The following is a 17,651-nucleotide window of genomic DNA, read 5'->3' as shown; positions in this document are numbered from 1 at the left end:
AGGAGCAGAAAAACAGGGTGGGGGACACAGCCGGGGGAGAATAATGTCCCAGGAGAGGGCGTAGTGACCACAAATGCTACGAAGGAGACGGCTGGATGTGTGCAGGGCTTGTGGAGGGAGGGACAGAGAGGGTTACACTGCCCTGGTTGGCTGAGGGGGTCCAGGTACAGACAGCAGAGGGAGAGGGAGGGCAGTGCCAAAGTCGGGGTCCTGAGAAGGCAGAGGATGCTGGCCATCAATCCCAGGAGGGGGCTTCATTTGTCCAGAATTCACAGAGCACCCGCTGCACATCCCAAGCACTGGGCTGGCATGTCTGCCCTCCTGGAGCTGAGTTCTGGGGGGGACCGACAACAAACTGAAAAATAGCCTGGAAATGCCAGTTTGTGTGTTGGTGCCACCTGTGGTCGGAGGGAGCCAGGACTGAGTGCCCGGGAGGGGCAGGCCTGGGGCGGCAGGAAGGCGCCCCAGCAGAGGAAACAAAGGGCTCACAGGCCCTGGTCCTCTCCTGGTCTCCTCGTCCCCCCCGTTCTGGCTTCAGCCCACCCAGCTCCCCAAACCGGCCCTCAGCCAGGTGGCAGGTCATAGGTGAGGGCCGGGCCAGAGAGCCAGGCCCCAGAACCGACCTGCCTCTTGGCCCCGAGGGGACTACGACCCACGTGCCTGTGAGAAGGCGGAGATTTCTATGGAAGACCGCTCCACGGGATCCAGACTACCGCTGACTTCTCAGGAAACAGGACTGAAGGATATATCTCTCTCCGTTCGTGACAAAGTGGAGGGCGGGGGCAACACCGTGAGAAATGAAATCGCGTGTGTCCGGGTCTGCAGAGCCACAACTGTGCTCTCTGACACAGCGTGTCTGTGAACGTGGCAGACACACGCTTCCACCAACCTTGCCCCCAGCCTCTTGGAACACCTTGCAAAATAGTCGCCAGCTTCTGGCTGACGCTGAAACAGTCTCTTCCTGGAACAGGGTGCCCCCCGAGGATCTGGGGGGCCCGCTCCACGTCCATGCTCCTGGGGATAGCTTCGGGTCCACAGGCTGTCTCTCTCCCCTTCCCACCCCCGCACTGGCTTGGTCGGCTCAGGAGCCGTAGCACAACACCACGGGCTCGGGGGCTCCAACAGCACACTTGACTTTTCATGGTTCTGGAGGCTGGAGGTCCAAGACCGGGGGCTGCACGGTCAGGTCCTGGTGAAGGCTCTGTTCCTGACATGCAGACTGTGGCCTTCCCACTGTGACTCCCTACGTGGCAGGAGAGAGAGTGCAAGCACGCTGCCCGGTGTCTATAAGGGCACTTAACCCCATCCCACGTGATTCACCCTCAGAGGCCCTGCCTCCAAATACCAACCCATGGGGGTTGGAGTTTTGACACCCGAATTCTCTCCCTGGAGAACAACTGTCTGCTGTCGAAGCCACCCAGCTTGTGGGGCTGTTACAGGAACCCCGTCAAACCAGACACAGAAATGGGCCAGCTGCACGTTATTTGGTGACCGCCTTCTAAACCTGTTTTATTTTGAGCTCCGCTCGTGGGCCTCCTTGTTGCTGGTGCACAGTCGCACAGAAACGGCTGTCCTACTGCAGCTGTCACGGTGCCTTGTGTCTGCTGCTAACGGGCTTGCGCACTGGTGCCAGACCTCGGCTGCTGTGTGAAATCCCTGCAGGAGCTCCGATCCACGGGTTTGAGTGCCACGGGTTTGAGTGCCACGGGTACACACGCCCGCGGGAATGACACTGCTCCGCCGTGAGACGTGCCATGTTCACCTTAGAAGATAATCCTGGACAAGAATAAGTCTGCACAGAAGTAAAAACGTCCACGTCCGCCAGCGGGTAGATTTCTCCGTGTTGCCCGTTTGTGACAACCCCAGACACTAACGGCTTCCACCGTCTCCACCTTTCTGGGAGGGGTGCAGACGAACTGGCTGGTTTTCGCTCCTGCCCTTGGTGATGAGGAAGGCCCTTCCCTCGTCCCGGACTCCTCCGCCCCCGCAGCCCTGCTCTTCAGTATCCTGATCATTGTGTTTTGAGCACCTTCTTCTTATTGGTTCGTAGTTCTTCACATGTTTATTATTTTGCCGGCTACAGTCTGTAGGTGGCGTCCGCGGCCGCCGGGCTCCGTCAACGCGGGAACACCAGCTCCCGGGGAAATGCAGGGTCGGCTCCCTGGGAGCGTCGGGTCACGTTTTCATCCGCGGCTCAGCACGGAGCCGTGTTCGGTGCGGACTTCCGTCTGAAGACACTTTATCTAACACGTGGTCGACCCGTTCACACAGAGTCCCCACGCCGCCCACGCCGGCGTCAGCGGACCTCGCGCCCCGACGGAGCCCACCTGACACGGGGTCTCCTCCGCGGGCACATCTCGGCCTCTGGGGGGACTTGAGCGGCACGCGGCAGGGGCGGGGGGGGGGCGGGGAGGGGGGCCCTGTCAAGCCGTGGAGTCACCAACAGAAAGCACAAAACTGCGGGAGACGTCGCGCTAGACGGACAGCAAAAAGGACCCGTGTTTACAGCATGAGCCCAAGCGAGGAGACGGGGCGTGGCCTCCTGCCGCCTCCGTCCGGGACGGGACGTGCCTGTCCCGACACTGGTTCCTCGCTGCTCTGTGCGGTCCCCGGATGACCGGAAAGCGCCGGCAGGGTTAGTCGTGGGGTTACCAATGAGCGTCCGCGGGCAGGTGAATCTGGTGACTGGAGCATCCGCGAATATCGAAGCTTGACCGCGTCAGCTCCGCCTCCCCCACGCCAGGATGGGCTTGTCACTCCTTCACTGGTGGCTGTGGGTGAGGAGGCCTTCTTAAGTTTTCGCCTCGTCCCACTGACGAGCCTTTTCTTTCTGGTGAGGGCCTTTGCGTTCTGTTCAAGCACCCGCCTGCCCTCAGGCCACGGAGATGCTCCTGGCTCCGGAAGCGTTTGCCTCCCCCGAGGCGGCAGGCCAGCCCCTGCCTGGGCAGTGTGGGCGAGGCAGGGTCCCCTGGCCGCCCCCTGGGGAGCATGGTGCTGAGCCTGTCCGGGTCTGGGACAGCCTCTCCCTTTAGGAAAGAATGCAAGTTATGATACAAGTAGATGCGTATTTATTCAGAATGAGAGAAAAAATAATACTCTTTTAAAAAATTGACAACAGCACAAACATCCCCAAATCCAGGAAGTACAATTTTTATTCATAACTGCATGGCACTCCACTATGACACATTTATCATCTACATTTTTTATTGTCTCTTCCTTTTTTATGTTTATTTTTTATTTCTGAGAGAGAGAGCACGAGCAGGGGAGGGGCAGAGGGGTCGAGCAGAGGAGCTGAAGCGGGCTCCGTACTGACAGCGGTAAGCCTGATGACAGGCTCGAACTCACAACTGTGAGATTGTGACCTGAGCCGAAGTCAGATGCTCGACTGACGGAGCCCCCCACGTGCTTCTATTGTCTCATAACAACTTTGAGATATTACTTTCCAAGGACAAAAGAGAAGGAGAACTCAGTGTCTCTAACGCAGCAGATTGAAAACAAAATGATGACTTCTCTTTTACAAAAGTCCTCACTTGACAGCTCATTACTCGCAGCTCATATCCATTGTTACGACCACAAATTTGGAGAGAACTTTGACGAGTTTCATTTACGAGCTGGAAAGTCTTGGGACAGTGCACTTTCTTGTGTTGTGACTAATCTCAAAAGCCCTTACGGATCCGATGAACCGCCTTCCATCATGTCCTCGTCCCACTGGCTGTTAGGGTTCTACGTTATCTTGATGTCAGCATTTCCTGTTAAATCAGCGGAACGTTTAATCCCTCTCCAAAAGTCCGTGTGATTCACTCCTTTTGGTTAATTGCCAGGGTGTTCCTGGAAGTGTTTTCTGTGCCAGGGTATCTGGCATTAACTTTGCTGTGCGAGGAAGTGACTAGGAAGGACATACATATACTCCGCTAAACCCCGACTCGTGTTTTCACAGCTCAGCTTCCCCTTGACCGGATCCTGAAAAGCCCCCCACCCACCCACCCCGAACCACCCCGGTGACAGGGGAAGTGACCGGGGAGCTTGAGGCAGTGTGGGAACTGTTGTGCTCATAGTATCTCCCTTTAGCAAGCTTTACAAAATCATACGACCATATGACCAAGGCCCTGTGTGAATCCATGCCGTTGTGTGGACCTGCTGTGCCCCTGTGGTGCCTGTCCGTCTTTGGCCCGTGCCACGCTGCCTCCCGTGGTGGCTCCACAGTCCGGATCTGATAGCAGAAGCCCACTGCGTGTGCTCAAGGGATGGGCGGGACCATGCCCCCCACAGAGGACGACGGCTGGCCTTCGCCACCTTCTAGAGCTGTGTTCCTTGCGTTCCTGTGCTCATGACCCCTTCCTCCGTCATCAAAGTATGGCATCTTTGCTCTGAAATTTGTTCCCGGGATTCGTTTTAATCAGATATGATAAGGGGACAGAAATGGAAACAACTGCCCTTCACTGGGGTTCTCGCGGGAAGGGACGGGTGGGCAGCAGGCTCAGGGTAAGTAAGTTTAGGATTGGGTAGTTTGAACCATTTCGTCAGGCCTAGGCTACAGCGGTGGTCCCTGGGTGTCCGGCATCTGGCCATGGGGTGACTTTGGGGGAGGGGTTGTTGGTTTGGCGCGTGAGAGAGATGAAGGGCGTGTGGGGGTGCGGGCTTGGCTTGGTCCGTCTGCAGCGAAGGCCCTCTCCAGGAACTGACTAGCCCCAGGAGGGGCACCCTCTCCAGGCCCAAGGCCCAAATGCCAGAGCGTCGAGAATGGAGAAAGTAAGCAAAAACAGTCAGGGGGAAAAGGTTTTTACCTGCCCAGAGATACAAGCCAGATCTTGTTTACGAGAAAAGGGGCACCTGGGGGGCTCCGTCGGTTAAGCGTCCGACTTCGCCTCAGGTCACGCTCTCACGGTTCGTGGGTTCGAGCCCCGCGTCGGGCTCTGTGCTGACGGCTCGGAGCCCGGAGCCTGCTTCGGATTCTGTGTCTCCCTCTCTCTCTGTCCCTCTCCCCTCCCCTGCTTGCCCTCTGTCTCTGTCTCTTTCTCAAGGATAAATAAATGTTAAAAACATGTTTTGAATAAGAAATATTTGTAAAAAAGAGGAAAAATAAGGTTCTGAAGAGGAGAAGCAGGGGGGAGGGGAGCCGCTGCAGTTGAGGCCCGCCCAGGGGAGGCCCCACAGGCCCTTCTGCCGCTTCCCCTGACGCAGGAATGAAAAGCCTAAAACGGGGGGGGGGAGAAAAAAACCACATAAGGGGAGAAAATACAGGCCCAATTTGCCTGTTGTTTCACCTGGGAACCCTGGGGCAGCTGACAGTACATTTGCACGAGCCGGTGCCGCAGCCCGACCGTCAGGGTCAACGCCGTGCTGTTTCCCGAGACGTCGGATCTGTGCCCGTCTCAGCGGCCCATCGGCCGGGGCCGCTTCCACACCCGGAAGGACCCCGTGCCCCCTCCAGGCTGCCCGGGGCCCGCAGGCCCTGACCCAGCCTGCGCTCTCCTCCGGGGGGACTCCTGGGACAGAGTCCCTAGGACGCAGGGGCCAGCAGCTCTCGGTCCTGTTCACGGTTCGCCGGCAACACGTTCCTCCCCAGACCCCCGGCGGCCCGGGAGCCGGCGGGCCACGGGCCACCGTGTGCGGTGGCGCCCGGGGGAGCATGGCTGCCAGGGCGTCCCTGAGCGGGGACGGGACCCAAGGGCCGGTCCTTTGGCCAGACTCCACGCGGTTGTCTCAGCAGCAGACGCTCTGGCCAACGACGGCCCGTGTCCACACTGACTCCGCACTGTCAGGCCACTGCCGGAGAACCGTCCCCTTCGGAGTGAAGAAGGCTGGCGTCCCGTGCCTCACAGATGCCGAAAACACCGCCAAAAATCCCACGTGTCTCCAGGTATGCCGAGGCCATGATACGAGTCCTGCCGAGACATACTCATTCCCTTTGGAGTTACAGGCGTCACTGACACGGTAACAGAGACACAGGTCACTTGTCACATCCCGAGACCTTCCACAGAGCCGCTTTCACTGAGACACGTAGGGGGCTCCTCACTCTTTCGTATCCCAGTCCGATAAATGGACCCCAGTCAGTCACTGTCTCGCCCCGGGCCTTAAGCTCCCTTCGCTAAGGGCCCTTTGCCCAACTCACACCGACTTTAAAAGCTTCCCCGCCGCCCTTCCTGCACCAAGGGAAGCGTCCAGCTTCTGTGCAATGGAGACGCACCGTGTGAGGCCCCTCACCGATCTCTCCCCTCCCTCGTGTCTCTGTGTGGCGCCGAACCACGCGTCTGGCCTCCTGCTTCTCGGGACGGGAGTGTGAACTTCTTCCCTCACGGCTATCATTTCCCCGTCTTAGCACAGCAGTGACGACAGGCCCCGAGCACACACTTGAGAACAATCTGACCGCCTCTCTCTTCTGAGGTCTTTGCGCGGCCTCCTCCCTGTCAGATCCCCCTCGGCCCCCCTCGCGAGGACGCCGTGGTGACGCGTAGGGCCCGTTCGGATCATCCCGGATCATCTCCCCACCTCAAGATCCTTAGCTTAATCGCACCTGCGAGTGCCTTCACCGCGTAAGGTCGCCCTCAGAGGCCCTGGGGGTTAGGCCCGTGGACACCGCGGCGGGCCAGCCGCTCACAGCGCGTCTGTTCCGCTCACGACTTCCGCGCTACCGTCGGGCACTTCAATTCTCTGCCGTGTAGAAGCCCCAGGTGTCACGTTACCGTTTTGCAAACCGCTCCCCGTGAGATCTGTATCCTGCACACCCGTCCTCTGCCTCTGGGCCGGGCTGGGTCGTTCTCCCGCTTGAAGGACGGACGCCAGGTACTGTTTCCTCGAGTGAGGGCCAGTGGCGGCCAGCGTCCGCGGAGCTCATTTCTCCAAAACGTCTTTATTTGACCTCTTTTGAAGTGCACTTCTTGCCGGATTCAGACTCCAGCTTGCCACTTGTTTATTTCCAGGACTCCTTGTCCGCTGGCTTCGGTGGCTCCTGTTGAAAAGTCCGTGTGCTCTGGGGGCACGTCATCCGTCTCTGGCTTCAGCACTCCGTCACCACGTGTTCGGGTTCTGCTTCCTTCGTGCCTTTCCTCTCGGGCTTCGCGGCACGTCTTGATTTTGTAGCTGGCTATCCTCCCTCACTTTTAGAAGATCACCAGCTCTTGGGGCGCCTGGGTGGCTCAGTCGGTTGAGCGTCCGACTTCCGCTCAGGTCATGATCTCATAGTTCATGGGTTCGAGCCCCGCGTCGGGCTCTGTGCTGACAGCGTGGACCTCCCTTCAGATCCTCTGTCCCCCATCTCTCTCTGCCTGCCCCCCACCTGCGCACATGCTCTCTCTCTCTGTCTCTCAAAAATGAATAAATATTAAAAAAAAAAAAAAGATCGCCAGCTCTTTTCTCTTCAGATGTACTTTGTGCCACCAACCGAAGGGACTGGTACCTTGGGCTCTGTGGATGGAGGGAGGGTGGTGTCAGCACAGGGGTCTTCCCGGTGTGGTGAGACTTCTGGTGTTTGGAGACGCAGTGCTGTCTGACTTGCCCAGGGCACGTGTACAGCTTAAAGCGTAAACATTAACGCCTCAAGGCCACCTGCCCCACACCCAGGCCCCATCACCCAGCTGTCTGTTCGAAATGTTCACTTGGCTCCTGGCAGGCAGTGTTATGCCCAGAATTCGTGATCCCCAAAGACCACTAGGGAGCCGAGTCCGATGCAAAAGCAAAGAGCCTTTATTCGAGCTAGCTCGAGCTCAATCCCCTACCTGCACCGACGCAGCGGTGAGATACCAGGGAAAGAGAGCGAGTTTCAAAAGGACAAAGGTTTTATTGGGGCCTGGGGGCAGTTGGTGAGGTAATGGCTATGGCCTCAGCCGATTGGCTGGGGAAGGGTCCTGGGGAAGGGTTGAGTCCTGTTAGGCAGGTGAGGGGGGGGGGGGAGGGTTACTCAAGGGGAGGAGGTGTGGTCAAGGTGAAGGACACAGAACAAGATGGAGTCGCTGGCGTAGGCCCGCCCTTTCAGCAGCTTATCCCCTGACCACACCTGCTCCTCCTTTTTTTTTTTCATTCTTTTAATGTCTATTTATTTTTGAGAGAGAGAAAACCAGAGAGAATGGGGGAGGGGCAGAGAGAGAGGGAGACACAGAATCGGAAGCAGGCTCCGGCTCCCAGCTGTGAGCACAGAGCCCGTGGGCGGAACTCGACCTCACCTCACCTCAGAGGCTGCCAGATCATGACCTGAGCCACCCGGGCGCCCCGCTGTGCCAAGCGGAAGCCCCAGGGAGTCACCTTCGACTCTGCTCCTTCCTCCCGCCCCTGCATCCAATCCATCGCAGGTCCTAGCGCTCACCTTCCAAATGTGCCCCACGTCTGACCACCCGTGCCCACTGTCCGGCCATCGTAAGTCTGAGCCGTCAAGCGGCCGCCTGACCCGCGCATTAGGCTACTTCCCGGCCTCCGGGGCGATCCCCCGAAGCACGACCAAGACAACGGCTTACACCGGAGCCCCCGGACGGCGGGGCGCGCTTGCAGGAGGCGCCCGCGCACAGCCGACGAGCGGGAACCCGCACCGGCACCAGGGAAGGACCCAGCCGGGAAGGGGCGGCGTGCGGGGATGCCCGGGGCTGGAGCCGGGCGGGGACCCCCACCGCGGCGGCCCGGCCCCCTAATCCCCGCTCGCTCGTCGGCCCCCCGCGCCCAGATTCCGAGGACCCACCCGGACCCGGCCCGGCGCCCCGGTCCCCGCCCCCAAGGTGGCGGTCACGTGGCGTGCGACCCGGAGGCGGAACCGGCCTGCGCTGCGCCGACCTCGGCTCCCGGAGCGCGGGGGACCTGCCGGGCCTAAGGGACCGTGTGCGCCTCTCCCCCCGGCCCCGCCGCGCTCGGCCATGCGGCCCCCGCGCTCCCGCGCCGCGCCGCTCGCGCTCCTGGTCGCGCTGCTGGCCGCGCCCCCGGCCCTGGCCGAGGCCCCGCACCTGGTGCTCGTGGACGCGGCCCGAGCGCTGCGGCCCCTGCGGCCCTTCTGGAGGAGCACCGGCTTTTGGTGAGCGCTCCGCGCGGGGAAACTGAGGCCCGAGAGGCCGCTGTCGCCTGCATCCCGCCGCGCGCCTCTCCCAGGCCCGGGACGCGCTCCCCGCCCGCGATCTCCCTGGACCCCTTGTTGCATCGGAGGGACTCGGGCTCCCGCGCCCACGGCCGCCTCCTCCTTCCTCGTGGAGCCGTCCTGCAGTCAGACCGTGGTTTCCTCTGTCGGCCTGAGCCACGCGGTGTTTGCGTGCGCCCCGGGCTTTTCTGAGCGGGCACCCCGTGTGGTGGAGGCCTGCGGACGCTCGCTGATTTTGCCCGTTGGCCGCTGGGGGGCAGGCCAGGCTGCAGGAGGGGCTGCGGCGCAGGCCCCTCCCAAGGGGGCAGCCCCAGTGGAGTCGGACACGCCTGTAGGGGGCCTATCAACCCCCATCCCCCTCTCCGTGTCTGCCTATCTCCCCTCCCCCCGTGTCATTCTTATAACCAAGATCACCTGGCTGGTGGGACAAGGAACAGGGTATTGGGATGTGGTCCTCTCTCCTCAGGGAGCCCCCATTTCCATAAACATGAGCCTCTGTGGCATTCCTGGCGTTAGGGGCCATTTTATTACAACAGGGACAGTAAAATTCATCGGCGGGCACTCCAGGGTCCAGCTGCTGGGGACTGGTGTCCCGGGGCAATCTGGGGCCCTGGATTTGTAGCTGCAGGGGCTGTTCTGGTGCCCCGCCCCTGGGGACTAATGGCCCATTCCCCCTTGTTCTGTCCCCAGTCCCCCACTGCCTCACAGCCAGGCTGACCAGTATGACCTCAGCTGGGACCAGCAGCTCAACATGGCCTACGTGGGCGCTGTCCCCCACGGCGGCATCGAGCAGGTCCGGACCCACTGGCTGCTGGAGCTCATCACGGCCAGGTGAGTGATGGGGGCAGCTGGGCAGAGCCCCCTTACTGGAGACGAAGACCAAGGCCGAGAGGAGGCAGCGTCCGGGAGGACAGTGTGGTGCAGTGTGGGCTGTGATGGGGGGGCAGAGCGGAGGGGGTGCCCTGACACCTCCTGGCAAAATGTCCTCCGTGGAGGAGGCCGCACGGGGCCGTGGGGGATGCCGGGGCAGCCCCGAGTTTGGGCACAGCTGGCTTCCCACCGGACAGGACTTGGAGGCTCGGGGTCAGGTGGGTGTCCCACTGTGCCAGCTTTGTGGCTGGAGCCAGCCCCGGAGAGCATGCGCCCACGCACCTGGTGCCCCGTGTCCTCAGGTCAGGCTTTGCAGGAGCGCCGCCCAAGGGCTGAGCGGAACTTGGGTCGATCACCCCACCTTTGGCCTTGCAAAGCTCAGCCTGGCCGAGGCATGAGATGTAAGGAGCACTTGGGTGTGTGTTTGAAGGGCTCCCAGAGACACAGACCCTCCCGCTGTGGCCAGTGGGACTGGGGCCCGGCGGGCCAAGGGAGGCCTCGTGATTGCCTCGGGCCCTTGTTCAAACGGGACGGTGACAGCCAGCGTCAGACTGACCCTGCAGCACCGCGTACACACAGCACCAGGGCCCGGGGTGGCTGTGGTGGCTTGTTTCAAAGGCGTAGTTCCTGGATGTTCAAGTGTCCGAGTCCTTTGTGTGTTCCCTGGTTCTTCCAGGGCACAGCATCGGTCTCGGGGCGGGGGCGGCGGGGGGGTGGGGGGGGGGCAGTGGCGACTGTGCTCATTGATGTCAGTGACCGATGGCGTGAGGCTGTCTGCCCAGGGCTCCCGGAAGGGCGGTCAGGCTGGCGTCGGGCACCGGCCGCACTAGAGGGTGGAGTCGGCGGCCGCCTGCTCCCCGTGGCGGGCTCGGGCCACCTGCACGGCGCTGTGCACGCTGTGGAACAGCTGCCCCTCCTCGGCGGCGTCCTCCGTGTCGTCCCCGAGGAACCCGCCTCTCCTCAGGGTGTCCCTCACGGGGGGACTGCAGCAGGCCAGGAGCAGCGTGATGCCCAGGGCCCTGTAATCTCGGCGCAGGTTCTGCAGCGCGGCCACGCCGGCCGCGTCCAGGAACAGCAGCGGAGCGCAGTCGATGACCACCGCGTGGAAGCCGGCCGCCGGGGGCACCAGCCGTGCGGCCGTGCTGCTGGCTGGGCCCGGGTCCGTGCCCTCGACGGGGTCTCCCTCGCCGACCCTGGCCTCCGGGCCCCGCTCCTTCCTCGTGGTGGCCGCCGTCCCCGCATCCAGCCCCGTGAGTCTGTAGAGCGAGCGCAGGAAGAAGTCCTTGTTGGCATAGTAGAGCGGCCCCGCGAAGCGGAACACGTGCACGCCCGGCTCAGGGACCAGGCCCTCAAACTCCGCGGCGTCCTCGTAGAAGCCCGAGTCCCCAATCTGAGCGAGCAGGGTGGCCCGTGGGCGTTGCGTGCGGCCAGCCAGGCTGAGCAGGGACAGGAGGACGCCCGCCAGCAGCCCCGCCTCGACGCTGACCAGCACACAGGTGGCCGCGGTGGCCACCCAGACCAGCGCATCGGCCGGGCTGAGCCGCCACAGCTGCGGGACGTCCCAAGCTTTGCGCAGGGCCCCGCGCAGGCTGACGATGATGACGCAGGCCAGCACGCTCCGCTGCAGGTCCCGGAACAGCGGCGCCAGCACCAGCAGCACCAGCAGCACCACGGCGGCGCTGACCACGCTGGACAGCTGCGTGTGGCAGCCGGTGGCCGTCTTCACCAGGCTCTTGGACAGGGCGGCGCTGGTGGCGAAGCAGTGGAAGAAGGCAGGCAGCACGTTACAGCAGCCCACGGCCAGCAGCTCCTGGTTGGCTCGCACGGAGTAGCCGTGGCTCCGGGCGAACATCTCCGCCAGGGACACGGAGAAGGCGGAGCTCACCAGCGCCAGGGGCACGGCGTCCAGCACCACGCGCCGCATCAGCCCGGGGTCGGGCAGCCGGGGGGCCACGAACCCGGTGGGGATGTCGCCGGCCACGCTGGAGCCAAAGCGCTCGTGGAGCCGTCCGAAGTGGGACGCCAGCGTGGCCGCCACGATGACCAGCAGCTCCGTGGGCAGCGGCACCTTCAGGCGGTGGCGGCAGCGGTCTGACAGCTCCTTAGCGGCCAGCAGCACGGCCAGGCACGTGGCGCTGGTGAGCACGTCGCACAGGTTGGCCTGGCCGGCGCCGCGCAGCAGGCTCAGCCACGTGCTGACCACCATGCCCGGCCCTTGGTGCCGTGGGACCCTCACGCCCAGCAGGTGCTTCAGCTGGGAGGTCAGGATGGTCACCGAGGCCCCCATGGCAAAGCCGTCGAGCAGGGGCTGTGAGAGGTAGGTGGACACGAAGCCCAGCCGGAGGATGCCCATGAGGACCTGCGGACAGAGCGCGGTCAGGGCAGCGGTGCCGCCGACGGGGCGGCCGCGGCACAGAGCCCCACACCCCTTCTCGCCGCTGCCGCTGCTTCCCCGAACGGACTCTGTCTGGAGTCCCTTGCCCACGCGCGTGCACACACAGGCACGGCAGACACGGAGGTGCACGTGGGCCCTTACACGCTCGCTTCTGCTTCTCTCACACGTGCGGGCTCCAGGCGCTGGAAAGCCGCTCCCTTCTCCTGTCCTGCAGGTGGCACTGTCCCCTCTCCCCAGAGACCTGCAGCCCTTGGGAGGGTGTGAAATCAGGGCGGACAGGCCAGGCCGTACCCGGCCAGCCATCCCTGGACGGGGTCCCTGTTCCCGGGCACCCTCAGACCCTCGGGTGCCCCGTCCGGGCCGCCACCCGGTGCCCACCTGCGCCTATGCCCACCCCGCCCTTGCTGGCTAAACCCGCTGCCCCCTGAGGCCTTGACCCCGCACCGCCCTGGCCTTGGCCCTTCTGGGGGTGGCGAGCGAGTGAGGGGCCTGCTCTGAGTGGCTGAGCGGGCGGTCCGGACCTGCGCCCAGGCTCTGCAGAACCCCAGTGCGGTCAGCCCCTCACCTGATAAATCCCGGCCACCAGCGTGAGGGCGGTGGCGACGCGGACGGCGTAGCAGTCCTGCCCGCAGTCCCGTGGCCTGAGCACCAGTGTGGCCGAGGCGTTGAGGGTGGTGCCGTTGTCCCCGGACCCCGGGCCGTCCCGGGCAGGGTCAAAGCCAGCCAGCAGCAGCTCGCGTTCCACCACCTGGCCCACCATGAGGCAGAGCAGGCTGAAGATTCCCATGGACACGTGGCGCGAGGTGCCCATGAGAAAGTAGATGAGGTTCGCAAAGAAGGACGTGTACAGACTGTAGATGGGCTGCAGCCCTGCCAGGAGCGAGTAGGCGATGGCCTGCGGCACCAGGATGATGCCGATGACCAGCCCGGACATGACGTCGCCCGCCAGGGCCTCCCGCGGGCGGTAGTGGCGCAACCAGCGCGTGGCGGGGAGCAGGTCCTGCACCAGCGCCCAGGCCCCGCGCGTGCTGCAGGAGCAGCCCCGCCACAGCCTGGCTTTAAGCATCTCGCGCAGGCCCGGGGGCACTGGGGGCCGCCGGCGGACCAGCACCAGCCCCCCGCCCTGCTGCGTGCAGTCGGGGGACACGTCCATCCTGGGAAGACCTGAAACAGAGGTGGGCATCCCTGCTGGGGTCAGCGGGCGGCACAGAGACCCAGACTCCCATGTGGCCAGACCCAGCTCCGCTGCTCCCGGCCCACCTCCCCGTGCCCACGTCCACGCCAGAGGCCCCCCCTCTCCACCACCCAAGCCGCCGGGGTCCCTCCGGCGGCCCTCCCATCACCGCTGCACCATGGGCCCTGGGGCTTAGAGGGAGAGCGCCTCCTGGTGCCCCCTGTTGAACCTTGAAGATAGGGAGACCCCAGATCTTTGCTCCCGGAGGGGTTGCTCACACAGCAGCACTCTATACCCCCCCGGTCCTCGTGGCAGAACTCCCGGGACGCGCTTTGGGAGGCTGATCTTAGACGAGGCCAGCCGGGAGGGAAGTGGGGGTGGCTGGCGTCTGTCACCTGCCCCGTCACCTGGGACTGTGGGACACACTCCTGGGTTGGGTCTCAGACCACACAGGTGCGCCATGGAGCGCAAGTCTGGGACTGTCCCTTGTGTCCCAAGGGCACCTCACCTGCTGGGGCCCAGCCCCGTCCTTGACTTCTCACTCGCTGGCCCAGGACACGCGGCCTGCAGTTTCGCTGGGGTGTGGAGGACGGCCTGGCAGGCACAGCCCCCGTGAGCACTAGGGGGACGTCATGAGTTGTGTTTCCTTCCTGTGGAGACCTCACCACACAAGGGTCCCCCCAAGCCCCCCAGGGTCTGGGTGTGTGGCATGAGGACTGTTGAAATGGCATCTGCCTTGTGCCTGAGGGGCCGGAAAGGAAACCCGAGAATCATCCTGCTCCTCCCCTTCACCCAGGGAGCTGGCCTCTGCTGTGGCTTTGAGGGCTCCACGGCCCTGCGGCGGGGCCCCGGGATGATTCTTACCTGGGGAGCCCCTCACAGGCTGGGTGGGCGGGAGGGTAGCGAGGCCCCTGGCTTGTCAGCGCTCCAAGGCCCGACTCTGCCGGCCGCCTGCACGTCCAGAGCTCTCTGGCTTGTTAGCCGGTGGGGACGTGTGGACGGCGGGTTCTGACGCAGAGCCGGAGCCAGGAGCCAGGCCGCGGCAGGTCTGGCGCCCACCGCGGGCAGCGCTCTGTGGTTACCATGTGACTGCTTAGCCAAACTGGGTTTGCGGTTCAATTATTTACCCCAAAGATTGCTGAGTCATGGGTTTCCCCCAGATGAGCGTTACCTGAGTGGCTAACCCAGGGAGTTGTGCTGTAATCCCAGCTCACAAGTAAGTGCGAGTGTGTGCACCTCTGGTAAGCTCCCATCCCCCCATGGGGCTCCAGGTACGGGGCAGCGTGGGTGAGGGCAGCAAAGAGCTGGCGCAGGGCGCGTGGGTCCTGGGGTCCTTTGGGGGGCGGGAGGCGCGCGAGCACAGCCAGCCCTGGGATGTGAGCCTGCAGCTCTGGGGCCCGTTGCCGTGGTCGCACGACTGACCAAGGGTGGGCAAGGATGAGATGAGAGGGGTACCCGGGTCGGGGCTGGTCGCCTCATCCCATCCCTGGACATCCTCCCTATTCTGCCATGAGACGGTTCTGGTCTGCTCTGGAGCACAGGCCAAGTGTACCTGAGCCAGCCGGGCACCGGGCAGCCGTGTCCCAGCCTCTGTTCTGTGGCCTCGTGTGGAAAGCAGGCCCGGGGCTGTTGCTGAGTATGTGTGTGCACATGCGCATGGACTGCTGTGGGCAGGGTGGGGGGGGGGCCGCCAGGCATCGGGACACACTGCCAGCCAGGTTTGCCCTTCTTGCCGTGGGGTGCGGGTCCAACCCCCGGTGACTGGCAGGTGCCCGGCCTTGCCGCGTCTCCAGTCTCTCTGAGGCAGGTGGGGTCTGCCTGGGAGAGCTGGAGTGAAGGCGATCCCTTTAAATGATTACTCTCATGCCCCACAAAGGGTGGACAGCTGTTTTTAACACGATTCTGAGTCTCAGGTTCCCCACCTTTACACCCAGTGAAGGGGAGCCCCCCTCCCGCCATGCTGAAGGGCTACGTGGGAAGGGCCCGTCCCAGGGGGCTTTCCCATCTACCTGGGACAGAGCTGAGGGTCTTCCGTCCACCTACCCCCCCAGAGTCCAGCCCAGGACCCGCTTGGCCCCTGGTAGGGAGCTGTTTGCCCAGACCAGAAGCCGTGTTTGGGGCTGGGGGGACAAGCTAAAGCAGTTCCGGGCTTCGGACCCCTCCCTGGGGCAGATGAGGTTCACCTCAGGGTGCAGAGAGGAGGGTAGCTATTGAGGGGGTCATATAAACTTTGTCTCCTGTCCCAGCTACTGGCAAGGGGGCAGAGAGAGAATTCCTTGGGTGGCCTGCCAGGCGGGAGCCTCATCGCCCTTGGGGGTCTCCCTAGATGGGGGACAGAGCGCAGGCTGTGTGGCACAGAGGACTCGGCACAGAGCAGCGGAGGCCAGGGCAGATGCGCGTGTGTGCATGCTGGGGTGGGGGATGGGGCCTGGGTGCTGGTGTAAGAAAGGGAGCACCTGGGGTGGGGACCTAATGTAGGAAGGAGCCGTTCCTCCGTCTTAGGAAGGGAGGGCAGGGGTCTCTGGAGGTTCTGGGGTGAGATTCGTGGCAGGTGGAGATATTTCAGGGAGGGGCTCTTTTGGCCCACCAGAGCCCCTGTCCAGTCAGATGCAGCATGGAGGCTGGCCTTGGGCTGGCCTTGGTGGCAGGGATCGGACCTCATAACCCTGCAGCCCCTGTCCAGGCTGCCTGCCTAAATCAGGCGAGGAGATAACAGTGAGGTCACATGTGACCTTTGAGAGAATTTCAGGACACCACCCCCGACCCTGCCCCCACCGCGTCCCTCTGCCTGTTTTCTTTGTGCGTTGAGGCCGGCGACCTTCACCTGGGGTCTGGAGGGGCACAGAGGGACCTGTGGTTCTGGGCCCCTGCCTGCCAGAGGGGCTGCTGACGCCCACACTGGCGCTAAGGTGGGCGCCGGGAGGGAGCTGCAGACCTCACTGAGACGGGGGCCGTGGGGTCTAGTACAGACCGGCAGGAACCTCCCTCGGGGGACCCCTGCCCAGCTCTGTGCCACATGGTTGTTTCCTTAATATTTGCCCGTAAATCACCGTTTCAAGTGATCAAACACACTCCTTTGGAAAGGAAACATTGCATCCTGATCCTAAGTGCGAAGAGACGGGGCCGACCACCTCCGGGGCCCTGGAGACCAGACGCGAGCTTCTCCCTAAAGACACGCCTACCGCGAGCCCCGAGGTTCTAGGTGGCAAGGTGGAGAGTAAGCGGCCTCTGCCGCGCTGGCCTGGAGCCTGACACCCCCCTATCCCCATCCCCGGACCGAGGCTGCAGGTGCGCCGGGGGATCCGCGCTGCATCTCCCCCTCCGAGCCGCCCGGGGCCCGCCGTGCGCTTCGCTCCCCTCCCCTCCTGTCCGTCTGCGCCGGGAGCGCGCGCCCCCGCCGCCGAGCACGCGCGGCCGCGGCCCCGCGCTCACGCGCTCATGCCCCCCCCCCCCCCCCCCCCCCGCGCGCACTCACCGGCCCCGGCGCAGCTCTGCCTCCGGCGCACGCGCTCAGGCCCTGCCGCGGGGGCCCCCGGAGCCGCCGCCCGCCGCCGCGTGCGTGAATGAGGCCTTTGTGCCGCCGCCGCAGCCCCGGCCCCCGTGCCCACGTTCGGACCCTTGCGGGGGCCGCGGAGTGGAGGCCGGGCCCTCCGAGAGCCGCGCCTCGCTGCAGGGGGAGTGCTGGGGTGGGCTGCACGCTTCACCTCGCTGCTCAGCCCCCTCCCTAAATTAGGTTTCTCAAACCTCTCTCTGAACGGGGCCGGGCAGAGGGAGACCAAGGTGCGGACGGCGGGGCCTAAGGACCGTTCCCCGGGGTTCGGGTTCGTTGGCCAGGGGTCGCCTCTGAGGTCGGGTCTTCTGGCCCCTGGGGCATGTGTATTAGCTCCCAGATTATCCTTGGCTGCGGAGGCTGGCTAGAGAAGGGGACACTCATATCTACTCAGGGTGACAGGCTACGGATGCCTCTGCCGCTGGGGCTCCCCCCGGGGTACCACCCCTCACCCCCCCACCCCACACCAAGTGCAGGAGCATTGATCTGAGCCCCGCGGTGCCCCCTACCCAGTGTAAGCTCAGCAGGCGGGGATTACCGCTGCTAGGGTGTGCAGAGAAAGCCCCGAGCCCCTGCATATGCCTTCACTTTCCACCGGGTCACCCCACCA

The 17,651-nt window shown here is 63.7% G+C and overlaps 3 protein-coding genes across 3 annotated transcripts in view; 1 reads left to right on the top strand and 2 right to left on the bottom strand.

Annotated features, from left to right (window-relative positions):
* Nucleotides 1–3,228: 3,228 nt before the first annotated feature.
* Nucleotides 3,229–16,857, bottom strand: LOC106981826 (sulfate anion transporter 1). The gene is given in 4 exon segments (XM_053217740.1): nt 3,229–3,822; nt 3,825–3,855; nt 12,883–13,502; nt 14,000–16,857. Coding segments are annotated over 4 exon segments (927 nt in total). The 5' UTR covers nt 14,223–16,857; the 3' UTR covers nt 3,229–3,769.
* IDUA (alpha-L-iduronidase) overlaps nt 8,734–17,651 on the top strand; it is a 15,049-nt gene continuing 6,131 nt past the window's right edge. The window contains exons 1-2 of the mRNA XM_027062713.2: nt 8,734–8,992; nt 9,743–9,883. Of these exons, the coding sequence (XP_026918514.1) occupies nt 8,838–8,992; nt 9,743–9,883 (296 nt within the window). The 5' untranslated portion in view covers nt 8,734–8,837. The remainder of the gene's footprint in view (nt 8,993–9,742; nt 9,884–17,651) is intronic.
* LOC113600255 (sulfate anion transporter 1-like) lies at nt 9,551–12,855 on the bottom strand. Its single transcript, XM_027062818.2, has 2 exons — nt 12,459–12,855; nt 9,551–12,281 (listed from the first exon to the last, which is right to left on the bottom strand). Exons 1-2 carry the CDS (start codon nt 12,618–12,620, stop codon nt 10,749–10,751), a joined length of 1,695 nt encoding a protein of 564 aa, XP_026918619.1. The 5' UTR covers nt 12,621–12,855; the 3' UTR covers nt 9,551–10,748.

The sequence above is a fragment of the Acinonyx jubatus genome, chromosome B1 (genome assembly GCF_027475565.1).
Source record: "Acinonyx jubatus isolate Ajub_Pintada_27869175 chromosome B1, VMU_Ajub_asm_v1.0, whole genome shotgun sequence".
NCBI lineage: Eukaryota > Metazoa > Chordata > Mammalia > Carnivora > Felidae > Acinonyx > Acinonyx jubatus.
Note: the sequence above shows the minus strand (reverse complement) of the source record. Positions and strands in the feature narration are given on the sequence as shown.